The sequence below is a fragment of the Delphinapterus leucas genome, chromosome 11, assembly GCF_059928025.1.
Source record: "Delphinapterus leucas isolate spDelLeu-1000000601 "Yukka" chromosome 11, BTC_Dleu_Yukka2, whole genome shotgun sequence".
Classification (NCBI taxonomy): Eukaryota; Metazoa; Chordata; class Mammalia; order Artiodactyla; family Monodontidae; genus Delphinapterus; species Delphinapterus leucas.
Genome location: NC_143139.1, coordinates 88,979,951 through 88,994,610, shown reverse-complemented (window position 1 = coordinate 88,994,610; position 14,660 = coordinate 88,979,951). Strand labels below are relative to the sequence as shown.

The following is a 14,660-nucleotide window of genomic DNA, read 5'->3' as shown; positions in this document are numbered from 1 at the left end:
ATTCCATTGTGTATATACCCCACATCTTTATCCACTCATCTGTTGATGGACACTTAGCTCTTGGCTATTGTAAACAGTTAAACAGCATGTTTTTCATCACCACGTTAAGTCATTCTGTTCTCAACTTTGTTCGCAGTTCAGTCTGGATGCGTGTTTATTTACAACGTACTTTCCACCTGCTTTTGCTTCTAAATGGGACGGCGAAAGGAGCCCTGGACGTCTGGGGCAGGGGTAGGGGCCCGTGGAGTTCTATTCGGCTTTAACTCTTCTCGTTCTCTCCGCACCCACAGATGGGAAGCCGGTGTCTCTGTCTCCGCTGGAGTCCCAGCCTCACAGCCCCCGGTACACGGCATCCAGCCAGCGGGAGCGCGAGAGCCTGGAGGTGCGCGTGCGCGAGGTGGAGGAGGAGAACCGCGCGCTCCGCCGGCAGCTCAGTCTCGCCCAGGGCCACGGCCCGGCCCACCGGCGCGGCAACCACTCGAAGACCTACTCCATGGAGGAGGGCACTGGCGATAGCGAGAACCTTCGGGCCGGCATCGTGGCAGGCAACAGCTCCGAGTGTGGGCAGCAGCCGGTCGTGGAGAAGTGCGAGGTAAAGAGCACCCAGAGCCTTCCAAGGTCCCAGTCCCCACATGGCCCACACCCACCCCTTGCAAATGCCACCCGGAAGCGTGGCCAGGGGCCTGGAGAGAGCTGGCATTCTTGGCTCAGGCCTGGGCCTGAATCTGGCTTGATCATTCACTCTGCTGAATGGCCAGGCAAATCGTTTTAAGCCTCTGAGCCTCAGTTTCCCCACCTGAAAAATGGGCATAAGGAGGCCTGCACCTGCAGAGATATAAAGAGCAGCACACAGAACCTGCTGCTTGTTTCTTTGCAGCTCATTTTGACACTCTCAGGATTTCTCTGCCTAGCTGTCATCCTGGGGGCCCCTGTTACTTAGCTTCCAGGAGGCATGGTGCACCTGGCCTTGAGGCCCTGTTGGGCAGTTCCCCTGGACCTCATTCGCACTTTATACACAGCTTCTGTAATTCAGAACCAGAGACTTGCTTATCTAAAGCAGTTCTTTGAACTTTCATAGCTTTGTATCATTTTCTCCCTTTTAGAGTATTTCTTAGTAACTCTTTGGTCCTTTGGAAAACTTACCCACTGCCTCTCCCTCTTGCCCCTCACCCCGCCCCCGGTTCACGCATCCATGCTTATGTGTGCGCTGCATGGGCACGTGCACACACGTGTGTGCACACACACACACACACACTCATTTTCTGCTTCTTCCAGTCCCCAGTGGAGAGGAATTAGAACCTCCCTGTTAAGAGCAAGCCCTTCTGGGACGGACAAACCTGAGTTCATTTCCCAGCTCGGGTGGTTTCTGTTGTGAGTGCTTGAACAGGTTACCGAACCTCTCTGAGCTTCAGATGTGTCTCATCAATAAACTTTAGAAAACAATACCTGCTTCCTGCAGTATTTGTGGAAAGGAAATGGGATGGCCATGTAAAGCCACAATTAGTGTCTGGTATATAGCATATTTTCAATTATGGGTAATTTTTGTTATTTTTAGTTAGATGCAGATATTACCTGCTGCTGGTTTATTCCATTTCCTGGCTACATTCTCAGAATGTTAGACTTCAGACACCCTGAAGAGAAAACAGTTTGCAAACTGTAAGATGCTGTCCACGTGAATGTGGTTTTTAGTGATATTGGTGATACTGTGTAGTATGCCATAAGGGGATATGGGGCTTATTGAGTGATGTAGACTCAGTTCTATGCAAGGTCAGTGGTCAGGGAGATTTTAGACTGGAATGGTCAGGGGGAGCCCCTGAGGATAATAGGATTTCTCATGGATTCCCAAGCCCGGTTGAAGTGTGGGCTGGTGGAGAGGAGGAGGAAGGTAGATGGAGGACATCCAACAAGGAGTGTATGTGTGAGTAGGAAAAATATGAAGCGAGGCGCTGTCAAGCAGGAAAGGATTCAGAACTCAGTGAGTTGGTCGGTCAGGCGAGCACAGAGAACCTGGGCAGGGAAGCGGGTGCTGCATAGTCATCATTCATCCAACAAATATTTACTGAGCCTCTATTATGGGTCTCAGTGTTCTCTGTGCTGGGAAATAACAAGGATTGAAAAAGAGACAAAACTCCCTTTCTTCTGGTTCTTACGTTTTGAGGTGGGAAGTGAGGAAGAGATTATAAACAAAGAGAAATTCGTACTATTACCAAATCCAGGTTTGGCTGCTCGCTGCTCATAAGCCAATAATTTGAGAGGCAAGTGTCAGTAGAAAGGAAAGGTACTTTGATCAGAAGAGCTGGCAATCTGGGGGGAAGGTGGACTCACGACCTGAGACCAACTCTGAAGATTCTGCTCAGCCATGGCAGTTTTTAAAGGGGAAAAACGGGGAAGAATCTCAGTGAATCACTGAGGCAGGAGGCTGGATTCTGCATCATTCTCCATTGCATGCAGACGGGCTGACTCTTTCTTCAGATGTTATGTTGCCTGCGTGATCTACCTGCAGGATTCTTAGAGGGGCTGTTAGGGGTAGAGAGCTAGTCATTTTTTAACTGCTTAATTCTTCGTTCTTGCTTCTTTTTATATAAGAAAAGAATCAACAGGTTAGGCAAGGCGTGGTGTGCATGCAGGAGAGCATAAGTCAGGAGTTAGGTTAAATTGCCTAGTGATCTCATTCCTGTAATTAGGTTCTGACTACATGCCAGGCCCAGCCTCATTTAATCTTCCACAACCATTGCCAGTGGCCTGTGTAATGGAAGATCTCTGTTTTGCATCTTTGGGGACTTAGCAACTTTAACAAATTCCCTTGGTCTAGGCTGGTCTGGGATGGCCCCTAATTTGGGGATCTTCTTTCCCTGCCTGGGTGAAGGCTGGTTTGATTTCTTACAGATTCTGTGCTCTCAGGTTATGGTCATGGCATCAGTTTAGAGTGTTGGCTGGCCCAGAGGGAGGAACTTCTTTTCTTCGAGTGTGTTTACATTATTATGACTCAGGCTGACTTAAACCATCAACTACGATCAAGGAGGTGAAAAATAGAAAAGGAAAAGGAAAAAATGGGAGGACACAAGTGGAACAGAGGGAGAACACAGAGGATTCCTCTTCCTGCTGTAGTCTCTGTGGCCATTGTCTTCCCCTGCTCAGCTTTCTGAGATACACACATCCTATTGATATTTCTAAAGAGGGCTTCTGTCCCGAGCGCCCCACCAAATAGTGTGGGCAAAGACCACTGGCTTTCAAAGTGGGAGACAGAAGCCCAATTCTGGTTCCCTCTCCATACCTTGATGGCCACGTGGCACTGAGCAAGTTACATCACTTTTCTGTGTGTTGGCTTCTTCGTTTGTAAGTTATGGATTAAAATCAAGATCGTGCCTCAAACTATTTCAGAGGTGACAGTGGATATTAGAAATTTAGGCAAACAGTAGCATAGTTGGGTTAGCAGTTGATTTCACTGTGATTTATCACACAATCCCAAGTTAATGGTGGCTTTGCATCTTATTTCTGTTTACATGTAAGAAGTCTGGAGCTATTGGTGTAGGGATGTTCATGCCTGGATGCAGGCTTCCTTTATCTTTCACCCAGCTGGCATGACTGGCATTCTCAAGGTCATCTCATGGTCTTTAATGACTCTCAGAGCTTCAGCCCTGTCATTCACATTCCAGCTAGCAGGAAAGAAGCAGCGTTAAGGTGGGGCATATCAGCTTGCTTTAAGAACATGTCTCAGAAATTTCACAGTCAGTTCCTTTTAGAACACATTGGCAGAACTTCATTTAGCTGCTACGTTTAGCTGCCACCTAGCTGCAAGGGAGCCTGGAAAAGATAGATTTTCTTTAAAGAAGCCATGTTCTTTGTTAACATTTTGGAGGTTTGCTCCTAGAGAGAAGAGATATTATGGTTACGGTGAATGTTCTCTGTCAAATGAGTAGTTACTGAACTCGGTTATACATTAGAGTTATATACCAAACGTGCATTTTCATGGGACCCACCACAGAATCTACTGATTGAGAATCTCTGAGAATAGGGCCCAAAATATAAGTATTAAAAATATGTATCCCAGTGATTCTGGGATCGTGGAAACTGTTTGGAAACCACTGCTTTAAGGGACAACGAAAATAAATGATGGGGTTCACTTTATCCTTGTGCTCTTTGAGAGATAAAGACCCCAAGCTTGTTAATTTTTACTATAACTTATTTTTTAGTCTTTTGCACCTGAGAATTAGGTTTTGTCCATTTGTTTATCTTCTCTTTGTGTGTCTTGATTATGTTATGTCTTGGACCCTTAAAAAGTTATGTTTTGGTGGACTTCACCTGTGATGAACCCCAGGTCCTGTTTGAGGTTTCATAGATGAATTAGAAAGTCCTGACCTGCTTGCATCTTATTTCAGTGTGGTCTACTCTGGGGGCACGCGTGCCCTGAGATGCTGTCTTTATACCCATTAGCAGTGTGCTTCCTCGGTTTCCATCGCTTGGCATATTTAAAGAATTTGGGGAAAATGCCATAGAGGCAGATGAGAAATGTCAGTCAGTGGAGTCAAAATAGAATCCTCCCTTCATGGGAGCACTTGTGGTTGCAAGTGCTGAAGTTGGTCCTGACACCCTGTCAGTGCACAGGGCCTCGTCACCAAGGACGTTGTCATTGTATCTGGTTGTGCTGAAACTTCTCTGGGCTATGACAAGTATTTCTGAAAACCCTTCTGAGATGATGCCCGGGCTGTCAGCTGAGATATTTGGTGATAGAAATCAGGGGCCTTTGCCAGTCCTTGTGCCCTCTTGTTGTTTTCTAATGGTGTGGCCTTCAAGGAGCAGCCCGTTTTATTCTTGCACATATCTGTTGCCAGGACAATGCTGCTTCCGTGAGGGGCTGGTTTCTTTGTGCCTTTGGGACTTGGAACAGGATGATCCTCTTTGATCTCCGCTTCTGCCTATGTGTGTACAGATGTGTGCTGCATTTCTCGTTCTGGTCTATTCTGGGAGTCAGCTTATGGTACAGCACAGAAATCACTGAACTGGAGTCCGAATTTCTAACCAGGAATCTTTACTTTGCCACTCACTAGCCATGTGACCTTGGGCGATTCAGTTACCCTCTTGGAGTCTATTTCATTATCATGAAATGAGAATAATAATGTGTTCTTCCCTATGCAATTGTGAGGATGAAATGAATGAGACAGCCGGTGGGAAACTGACTTTGTATGGGTTTCACATAGACTTATTATGGATATTCCAGTTCTCAATTGCTGCCTAACAAATCACCTAGAACGTAATGGCTTGAAACAATGCCAGTCATTTTATTAGCTCTCTTGGTCTCTGTGGGTCAGGGATTTGAGAAGGGCTTAGCTGAGTGGTTCTGGTCTGGGGGGGTGGGGTGGGTGGGGTACTCATACAGTTACTTGGTGGCTGCAGCTGGAATGGTGAGGACTGAAGCAATGGGCGCTGGCCCAGCATCTCTCTTCCCTGTTGTGGACTCAGGGTCTCTCCATGTGGTCTCCCTCTATGGCTAGTTTGGGCTTCCTCACTACATGGCGGCTCCAGAACAGTCACCTGCTTCCATGGCAGCCGATGGCTTTAAGTACAAGTATCCCAGTGAGCAAGGCAGAACAGAGGCACTTTTTTTTTTTTTTTTTGCAGTACGTGGGCCTCTCACTGTTGTGGCCTCTCCCGTTGCGGAGCACAGGCTCCGGACACGCAGGCTCAGCGGCCATGGCTCACAGGCCCAGCCGCTCCGCGGCATGTGGGATCTTTCCGGACCGGGGCACGAACCCGCGTCCCCTGCATCTGCAGGCGGACTCTCAACCACTGCGCCACCAGGGAAGCCCCAGAAGCACTTTTAATGACCTGGCCTCAGAAGTCACATAGTGTCACTTTTGTTGACAGTGTAGTCTGTTAGTTGAAACAGTCACAAAAGCCCACCCAGTTTGAAGCGAGAAGGAGCACACATCCCATCCCTCAATGGGAAGAACGTCAAAGAATTAAAACAGCAACAGTTGATATTGTTATTATGAAAAGCCAGGTGAATGGTACTGTCTGATGTCAGACCACCCCTTGAGGAAGTATCTCTTTCCTTCTATTCCATGCTTTGAACGTCATTCCAAATGAAATAGTAACGTAATAGTAATAAAAGTTAACATGTATTGAGCCCTGAAAGTGTAGGCGACACCATGCTAAAGCTTACATAAAATATCTCATTTAATCTGCATAGCATACTTTCTTCCTTTTATAGATTAGAAAACTACTGCTGAGAAAAGTTAAATAATTATTGCAAAGTCGCACTGTCTGGAAGAGGTGGAGCTCTCACATTTAAACTTTGGCCGTTTGCTTCCTAGAACCTGTGCTCTGAACCACCGTGCTGGACACTTCATAAATTAGAGCTGCTGGGACCCGTGTTCCCATCAGCTCAGAACTGCAGTCCTTATCCTGTGCCTGGCAGATGCCTCACCTCAGAAGGCTTCTGGGTGACAGTCGCGATATGGAGGTCATCTTTCACCTTGGGGGCTGTGGCAGCCTTATGAGGATAATCATTCCTCTGTGGGTCTAAGCAAGGATCTGTCTGTTCTTTAAAAAGAAGTTGGGTTGTTCTAAAGTGCCTGCTGGATTGTGACCGCGTTTGTCAGCTCAGTGGGAGTTTACCGTTTTGCTTTAGGTTTTATGTTTATGAACCTTGACACCTCTTACCTGCGTTTTCTGGACCCATAACAAACCTCCAAGAATTTTGATCTACCTCTTTGTTTTGACTTCACCTTCAAGGTCTTTCCATAATCACTCCACAGTGCAAGGGTTTGCCCGCAATCTTTTCATACATCACGTTGCTGTTGAAAGATACTCTTGCGGCATTTGGATACACATTTCATTAGGTTCATATGTTGTCTTTGGGGCTCCTCAAAGGATGTAAATCTACTAAAATATCCTTGCTAAATGTCAGGCCCTGGAACTAGGGGATGTTGTACTGGAAGGTACCTAGTAGGACTTCTTCTGCAGTGATTTTCAGGAACCCTAGCTCTCAGTGTGGTCTTTCGGGTACCTTCCTTGAGTGTATTAATTAATTATTGCTTCAGGGCAAGTTATTACCAAAACTTAGCAGTTTAAAACAACATGCATTTATTATCTCATAGTTTCTGAAAATGGGGAATCTGAGAGCAGCTTAGTTGGAGATTGAGGCTCCAGATCTCTCCTGAGGTTGCAGTTAAGACATCTGCTGGGGCTGCATCAGCTATAGGCTCGATTGGGGCTGGAGCATCTGCTTCCAAGCTGGCACACTGGCCCAGCTGGGGCCTCACTTCCTTAAGACTGCTTGAGTGTTCCCCTGGTGTAGCAGCTAGCTTTCCCCAGAGGTGGTGATCCAGCAGAACAAGGCAGACACCACAGTCCTTTTTATGATCTAGCCTTGGATGTCACGGACCATTACTTCTGCTAAGTTCGACTGGTCACACAGACTCACTGATACAATGTAGGAGGGGCTGCACAGGGCATGGTTCTCACCTGGCAGGGATCTTTGGGGTCAGTCTTGGGCTGGCTTCCACACCACGGCCATGGCAAGGGGCCCTTTCTCTGGCAGCCTCCTGGCTGTGCTTATCCCGAAGCAGGGCTGCCTTGATCTGCTTTATCTATTGTGCCCTCTTGTAAAACTTCCTTTGAAAATGTGCCCTTAAGAACAATGACAACAAATAAAGATGCAACCCTCACTTTTTTTTTTTTTTTGCGGTATGCGGGCTTCTCACCGTTGTGGCCTCTCCCGTTGCGGAGCACAGGCTCCGGACGCGCAGGCTCAGCGGCCATGGCTCACGGGCCCAGCCGCCCCGCGGCACGTGGGATCCTCCCGAACCGGGGCACAAACCCGTGTCCCCTGCATCGGCAGGTGGACTCCCAACCACTGCACCACCAGGGAAGCCCATGCAGCCCTCACATTTTAAAGATGATGAAATTAAAGCAGGGAAATATAAAGGGTCTTACTTAAGGTTACACAGTTGCTACCACAGCCCAGACGATGATGCTAGTGGCTCACCTCCACATTCCCGGGTTTTCTGCCTTCTTGTATTGAAAGAGAGGATAAAGGCAGTGCCCGCATTCAACAGTGGAGGGAATTGGGCATCTTTGAAAGCCTTCCTTTCAACAGTAGGGGAAAGACTGTTTCAGTTCTTACTTGAAGAGGAGTAGAAGTGAGAGCAGAAGGGAAAAACCTGATGCCTAGCTTTTGAGAATACGTAAGGTTCAAAGCCGGTTATTCCCTGGTGGTCCAGTGGTTAGGACTCTGTGCTTTCACTGCTGAGGGCCTGGGTTCAATCCCTGGTCGGGGAAACTAAGATCCCATAAGCCACACGGTGCGTACAGAAAGAAAAAAACAGGTTCAAGGCCTCAAATTCAGAGCCTTCAGCCTATTATAAACTCTCTTATAATAATAATAGTAATTTAATAATGACTGCTGATATATATACCTACTACTTAAGGGATGCCAGGCTCTAAATCATGAGTCATCTTACTTAATCTGTCCAACCCTGTAAGTTGACACATTTATTACCCCTTTTCTATAGATGAGGGAGCTGAAGTCCCTGAAGGTAGTCTTGTATCTTGAAAGATGGGGAAGAGTTTGACAGGTGCGGGGAGGCGCTAGAGCATCCTAGATCGAGGGCACATCATGGAAGCAAGAAAGCTCAGTGCATCATCTAGCTTGATCACGGCGTGAACAGCGTGAAAGGTGGAGGCAGGACTGCTGACGGTAATGGTGTTAATCAGACCTGCTTTCATTAATTGTGCAGGTATTAGGCGCCGGCATTGAACTTGACATACCTTAGCTTAAGAAATCATTTTAAGCATCCTAATTTTATAGGTAGGGAAACTTAGGCTTAGTGAGACCATGTAGTGCAGATCCAGGTTGTAATTTTTCTTTTAATTTTGGTTAAAAAAAAAAACCCCTCAAAACATGAAATTTCTCTTCTTAACCATTTTCAAGCGCACGGTTCAGTTATGTTTCGTATATCCACATTGTTGTGCAACAGATCTCCCGAACTTTCTCAAAACTGAGACTCTGTTCCCAATGAGCAGAGACTTTCCATTTCTGCTTCTCTCCAGCCCCTGGCAACCATCATTCTACTTTCTGTTTCTGTGATTGGTCTGCTTTAGATACCTCTTATAAGTGAGATCATAGGGTATTTGTCTTTTTGTGACTGACTTATTTCACTTAACATAACGTCCACGAAGTTCCCCATGTTGTAACATGTGACAGGATTTTCTTCCTTTTGAAGGCTGAATAAATAATTCATTGTACAGTTAGACCACATTTTGTTTATCTGTTCATCTGACGATGGACACTTGGGTTGCTGGCACCTCTTGGCTGTTGTGAATAGAGCTGCTGGGAACGAGGGTGTGCAAATATGTTGCTGAGGCCCTGCTTTCCATTCTTTTGGTTATATACCAAGAAGTGGGATTGCTGGATCATATGGTAATGCTGTTTGCAATTATTCCAGGAACTGTCATACTCTTGTCTTTAGTGACTGCACCGTTTTACACTCTCAGCAACAATGCACAAGGGTTCCGGTCTCTCCACATCCTCGCCAGAGGTTGTAAATCTTTTTTTTTTTTTTTTTTTTGCGGTACGCGGGCCTCTCACTGTTGTGGCCTCTCCCATTGCGGAGCACAGGCTCTGGACACGCAGGCTCAGCGGCCATGGCTCACGGGCCCAGCCGCACCGTGGCATGTGGGATCTTCCCGGACCGGGGCACGAACCCGTGTCCCCTGCATTGGCAGGCGGACTCTCAACCACTGCGCCACCAGGGAATCCCCGGTTGTAAATCTTAATGTGTGTGATAGCCTGCTCCCTCCACTGGAGAAGCCGACTGTGAACTGGTCATGAAGGACTTTGAACTAGGATGCCGTCTGGCCCTTTCTCACCCCCACCACTACCTCCCTGGCCCATTTCATCTCCAGCTTCATGTGCCGTGAAGCACACCCAGAGATGGAGTTTCACGTGCTGACCATCTATGAAGGCATGTCCGTGGGGCCAGCCACTGAGGATGCCGTGGGAGGGTCATTGGCTGCAGCTGCCCCGGGAAGGGGCCGACCCTCAAAAAGGCAGCTCTTGGCAAGGAGGCTGTTCCTAGCAAGTGGGGCAACGCACACCTCATGAAAGGGGCCTTAGGCAGCATATCACGGAGTCCACTGCACTTGGGTTATTGCAGTAGCTTCCTGACTATTCTCCCTGCTCCCACCTTCCGTGCTTGCTCCCCTCCCCCCACCCCCGGTATGTGCCCACTCAGAGCATCTGTTCTTAACTGGCAGTTTGAGTGATCCTTTTAAAATTTAAGTTAGATTGTGCTGTTTCTCGGCTTTGAACCCTCCAGTAGCTTCTCTCCTCACACATAGGAAAAGCCGAGTTCTTAAGGATGCCTGGGAGCTCTAGGAGAGCTGCCTCACGGACTCCAGCTTTCCTCCCTGCCGTCTTTCCCAGGCTGCCTTTCCACAGCTCCCTATTCCACAGGCGGCTGCCTGGTATCTCAGGGTTGTTTCCGCTGCCTGGGACACTCTGCCTGGACACCCAGAGGCCTCATTTCTTGACCTACGTCCGATTTTTGCTCCAGTGTCACCTTCTCAGGGAGAGTTGTCCAGACAACCCCACTTTAAAATCTTAGCCCTTCTCACCAGCTGCCTATCCACATGCCGCTCTTCCTCCCCTGCGTAATTTTTCTTCCTAGACTCACCATCGTCTAGCATTCTATTTAGTTTAATTATATGTGCCTTTGTTTGTTTATTTTCTGTGTCCCGTGATGGGGGGCAAGGATTCAGTCTCCTTCACTTGCTGCTGTATCCCCAGCAGCTACAATTGAGCCTGGTACATAGTAGGTGCTCATTCCACGCTTGTAGAATGATTGAGTACTTGGCAAAGGTGTGTAGACTTTTGGGGTCAGGCCGGTCATCCATTGGCCCCATAGATGGGATTGTGATATATGTCAACTGTGCTGGATACGGGGCTATATTTAGACAACCCACCTGCCCCAGGCATGGGTTTACCCTAATAATTAAACTCTTCTTGACCCACCCAAAAATCAGTCTCACCCTTTCACATGTCTTCCACGAAATACTTGGGTTTCTGATTCCTCAGCTTATCATGCTCTTCATAACACAAGAAAACCCACCCTAAAGCAGACCAGGAATATGCCGGTGGGGATGCTGGGAGATCATTCCCTTGTTGTCCATTTATTGGGCCTTGGCCACGGAGGACGCAGTCACCACCCCCTGGAGGGTTGGCCCATCCCATCCTCTCACCGGGCCCTGTAGGCCCTGCGTTCCACCTGCCCCCTTACGCAGCCCCTGATGACTTGGCTTCCATTATAGTTGGAAGGGGTCTCCTTCTGTTTTCTACAGGGTTGAAATAATTTTGTCTTCTGGGTCGGTGGATCAGTATTTTGAGGGAATAGACAGAATTCGGTCAGTGGTTTCCCAAGAGAGTAGAGCCTGGGCAGTTTGTAAGATTATTTTAGGTGGCACGTTAGCAATATATTTTTAAAAATTTAATAGTTAACATGTGTGTTACTGAGCCGAGTTGTGTGGGTCGAATGGCAGGAGTCTGAGTTCTTCCACCCCTTTGCCTCTGACTGGCTGAGGCCTTGTACCAGTTACTCATTTGCTCTCACTTCCTTCCTCTTGAATTTTGGAAAATCCTGGGTATTAGGAAAGCTCTGTATATAGAATTTCTAAATCCCTCTTTTTATAAAGGAGTCACCGAGGATCAGAGAGGTTAGGTCGTTTGCCCAAGGGCACCCAGGTGGCCAGAGGCAGAGCTGGGCCACTGTCCTGATTTCCAGGGCTTTGCTTTTGCGCAGGAGAAGCTGCGTCCCGTGTTCTCCTCCCCTGGCCTTTTCATCACCCCGGAAGAGTCGTAAATTCCAAGGCGGTGGGAGAATGAGGTGGCTGTGCGGGAGCAGTGCCTCTGCTTGTCTTGTAGAAGCGGGGTGGTGCTTCCTCCTGGGAGAGTATCGGAAACAGATTCTGCGAAGACCCCTCCTCCTCTCCCAACATAGTCACAGCTGACATCTGTGGAGTGTTTAACCGGAGACAGTCTTCAAAGTGCTTTACACACAGAGCAGTTCTCAGGCGGAGTCCCTGGACCAGCAGTATTGGCGTCACCTGGATTCGGGGGATCCTCAGGCCGCTGCTCTGAACCTCCTGAATGGGGAACTCAGGAGGAGGGGCCCAGCGCTCTATGTTAGCAAGCCCTCCAGGGAGTCTGATGCACGTTAGACTTTGAGGACCACTTTCCCTCAGCAACCCCTTGAGGGTAAGTAGTATTATGTTCCTGTTTTACAGACGAGGAGGTTAAAGCCAGGGGATGATGAACACCTTCTCGTTATGCTGTGTATGCAGTCGGTCACATGAACGAGCATCAGTTCAATAGTGCACCTACTTGCACTTACTTGTCTGATCCCCCCAGCTACACAGTGGAGTGTCCAGTTTGATCTCCATTTTACAGGTGGGCCAGTGAGGCTCAGGGATGTTAAGCGACTGCTCCAAGGTCACACAGCGACTCAGCTTTGAAGTTATGGCTCAGACCCAGGTCTCTTCACTCTTGTTGGGTTTTCCCAGCTAACTGGCTCCTGCCTCTGTCACCAGCTGTGTGCCTCTCCCTGGCTGCCATGCGAGCATCTGTCCTCTGGGAGGTCCTGCCTCTCCACCCCCCGTTCCAGCAGCTGCAGTCCAGAATCTGGGCCGAGCCTGACTCCCCCAGCCCCTCCGCACATATGCCAGCGTTTAAATAGGTTTCCCCTCCCGCTCCCAAAGGCTCCCGGTCATGAGATGCTTTCACTGCGTTGTGCCCCCAGGCAGAATGCCTGGCCTTCAGGGCCGCTGCTCATGGGGTCGCTGGTAGACACATGGCTGGCTGGAGTGTTGATTAGTTCTGCCCTATGGGGATTTCTTCCTGTTGGGGGGCAGTTCTCTTTCAGGTTACATGGAGACTGGCAAGCACACAGTTATAAGTCCCTGCTAACCTTGAATAGCAGCAGTGAGTATTGCCCTGGTCTCATTACTAGAATGCCCTCTCTTCCTGGAAGCTCTCCCTGCCTCTGCTCGGTCTGGGGTGCTTCTGGCTACTCTGGGGGCAGGGACGCCGAGCTTGCCACCACAGAAGTCTCTGCAGTCCCTGCTGGGGTTGTCTGGTTGGCTCTTCCTCTCTCTTCACTTGACCCGGGGGATGAAGGCTGATCGACATTTTGATCCTTTGAGCCCAGCACAGTGCCTGGCACATCAGTCTCCAAAAACACTCTGCTCATGTCTGAATTCTTCCTGCAGGCCCTAAAAGTAAAGGTCACTCACTTGACCCCAGTGGCATCGGGAATGAGAGCCTAGCTCTGGCACTCTAACCTGTATCTTTGGGTGCAGCTTGCGGCACTGTAACTGAACAGGAAGCTTTACTGGCTTCCTTAGAAAGAGCCTTGTGGTCCCTGTGTCTGAGAATTTTGTATAGAGCCGTAAAATTTTGTTTTAAGTAAATTTTTTTTTTTTGGGCTGTGCCACACGGCTTGTAGGATCTTAGTTCCCTGACCAGGGATCAAACCCCGGCCCCGGCTGTGAAAACACTGAGTCCTAACCGCTGGACTGCCAGGGAATTCCAGAGTGCCTTAAAATTTCTACCTACAATTTATCCATTCTCAAGTGCTCTCCTGCCTTGTTTTATTTTAGGGATCGGTGATATATCTGTGGATGCTCCAAAATCATCTGTGGTTCCCTTCCAGCCACCAGGACAAATGGGGTGCTGAGGGAGGATCACTGGAATTTGGTCTGGTCTTGGCAGGAAACGGGGATGCTCACAAAAGAGGTGGAGAGGGTTTAATGCAGGGTTAAGGGGAACCAGCGAGGGTGGTACAGCTCCCACGAGGGAGTCACTACGACCCCTGGGCCCGAGAGGTGCAGGCAGGAGGCCCTGTGGAACCCAGCAAGAAGTGGACATAAAGGGGGGGGGGGGCTTTGGACTCCCGCTAGGGTCTCCCATTGACCAAACTCAACCAGGAACCAGAAGCAGGAGGAACCCAGTTAATTCGGTCTAAAAATCAGGCTCTTGGGGCACCAGAGCCAGTTGGAGAGGGGTAGAGAGTGTCTAGAGGAGCCAAGAAGAGCATCGTCGCACTACTTGCAGACTTTTTGACCAATAAAGGCAAGTATGACATCTACCAAGTATAGGGCAGAAGTGGACCAGTGGTCACAGAATCTGATGTTTAGACCCTTCCCCTTGGGAGTCGGAATGTCCATGTATCTGTGACCATCTTTAAGCCACTACATTGAGAAACATGAAAACCTGGACTTCATAGCTTCAGACCAGAAAGTTCTCATGGTAGGACCATGTGTGCACCCCTGCTCTTTCAAGGAACCTTCATCCCTGTTCCCAGACTGTCTCCGCTCCTACCCCAAGCCCTGCCTCACTCCTGCCATTCGCTTCTGCACCCACAAAATTTGGGACCACCCCGAACTCTTCCAAGCGCGTGTTCGTGACACTCCAATTTTCTGCTTTCCTGGGTAGCAGCGCTCTGCCGCAGCAGCTCCAGAGGAGGAATTTATTCATGGTGGCAGGTGTACTGGATGAAACTAAAGAGATTGGAAAATTATGTAAAATGTTTGAGAATGTGCATGCTCGTGCTTACATTTAATGGGCCCATTTGAAAACGTCCCTGAACCCTGAAGCCAAGACA

At 48.6% G+C, this 14,660-nt stretch overlaps 1 protein-coding gene across 2 annotated transcripts in view; it reads left to right on the top strand.

The window, feature by feature from the left end:
* Positions 1-14,660, top strand: part of LARGE1 (LARGE xylosyl- and glucuronyltransferase 1) — a 590,997-nt gene that overhangs the window by 274,553 nt on the left and 301,784 nt on the right. For both annotated transcript variants that reach the window (XM_022599798.3, XM_089921262.1), the window contains exon 3: positions 291-592. In XM_022599798.3, coding sequence (XP_022455506.1) covers positions 291-592 — 302 coding nt within the window. The remainder of the gene's footprint in view (positions 1-290; positions 593-14,660) is intronic.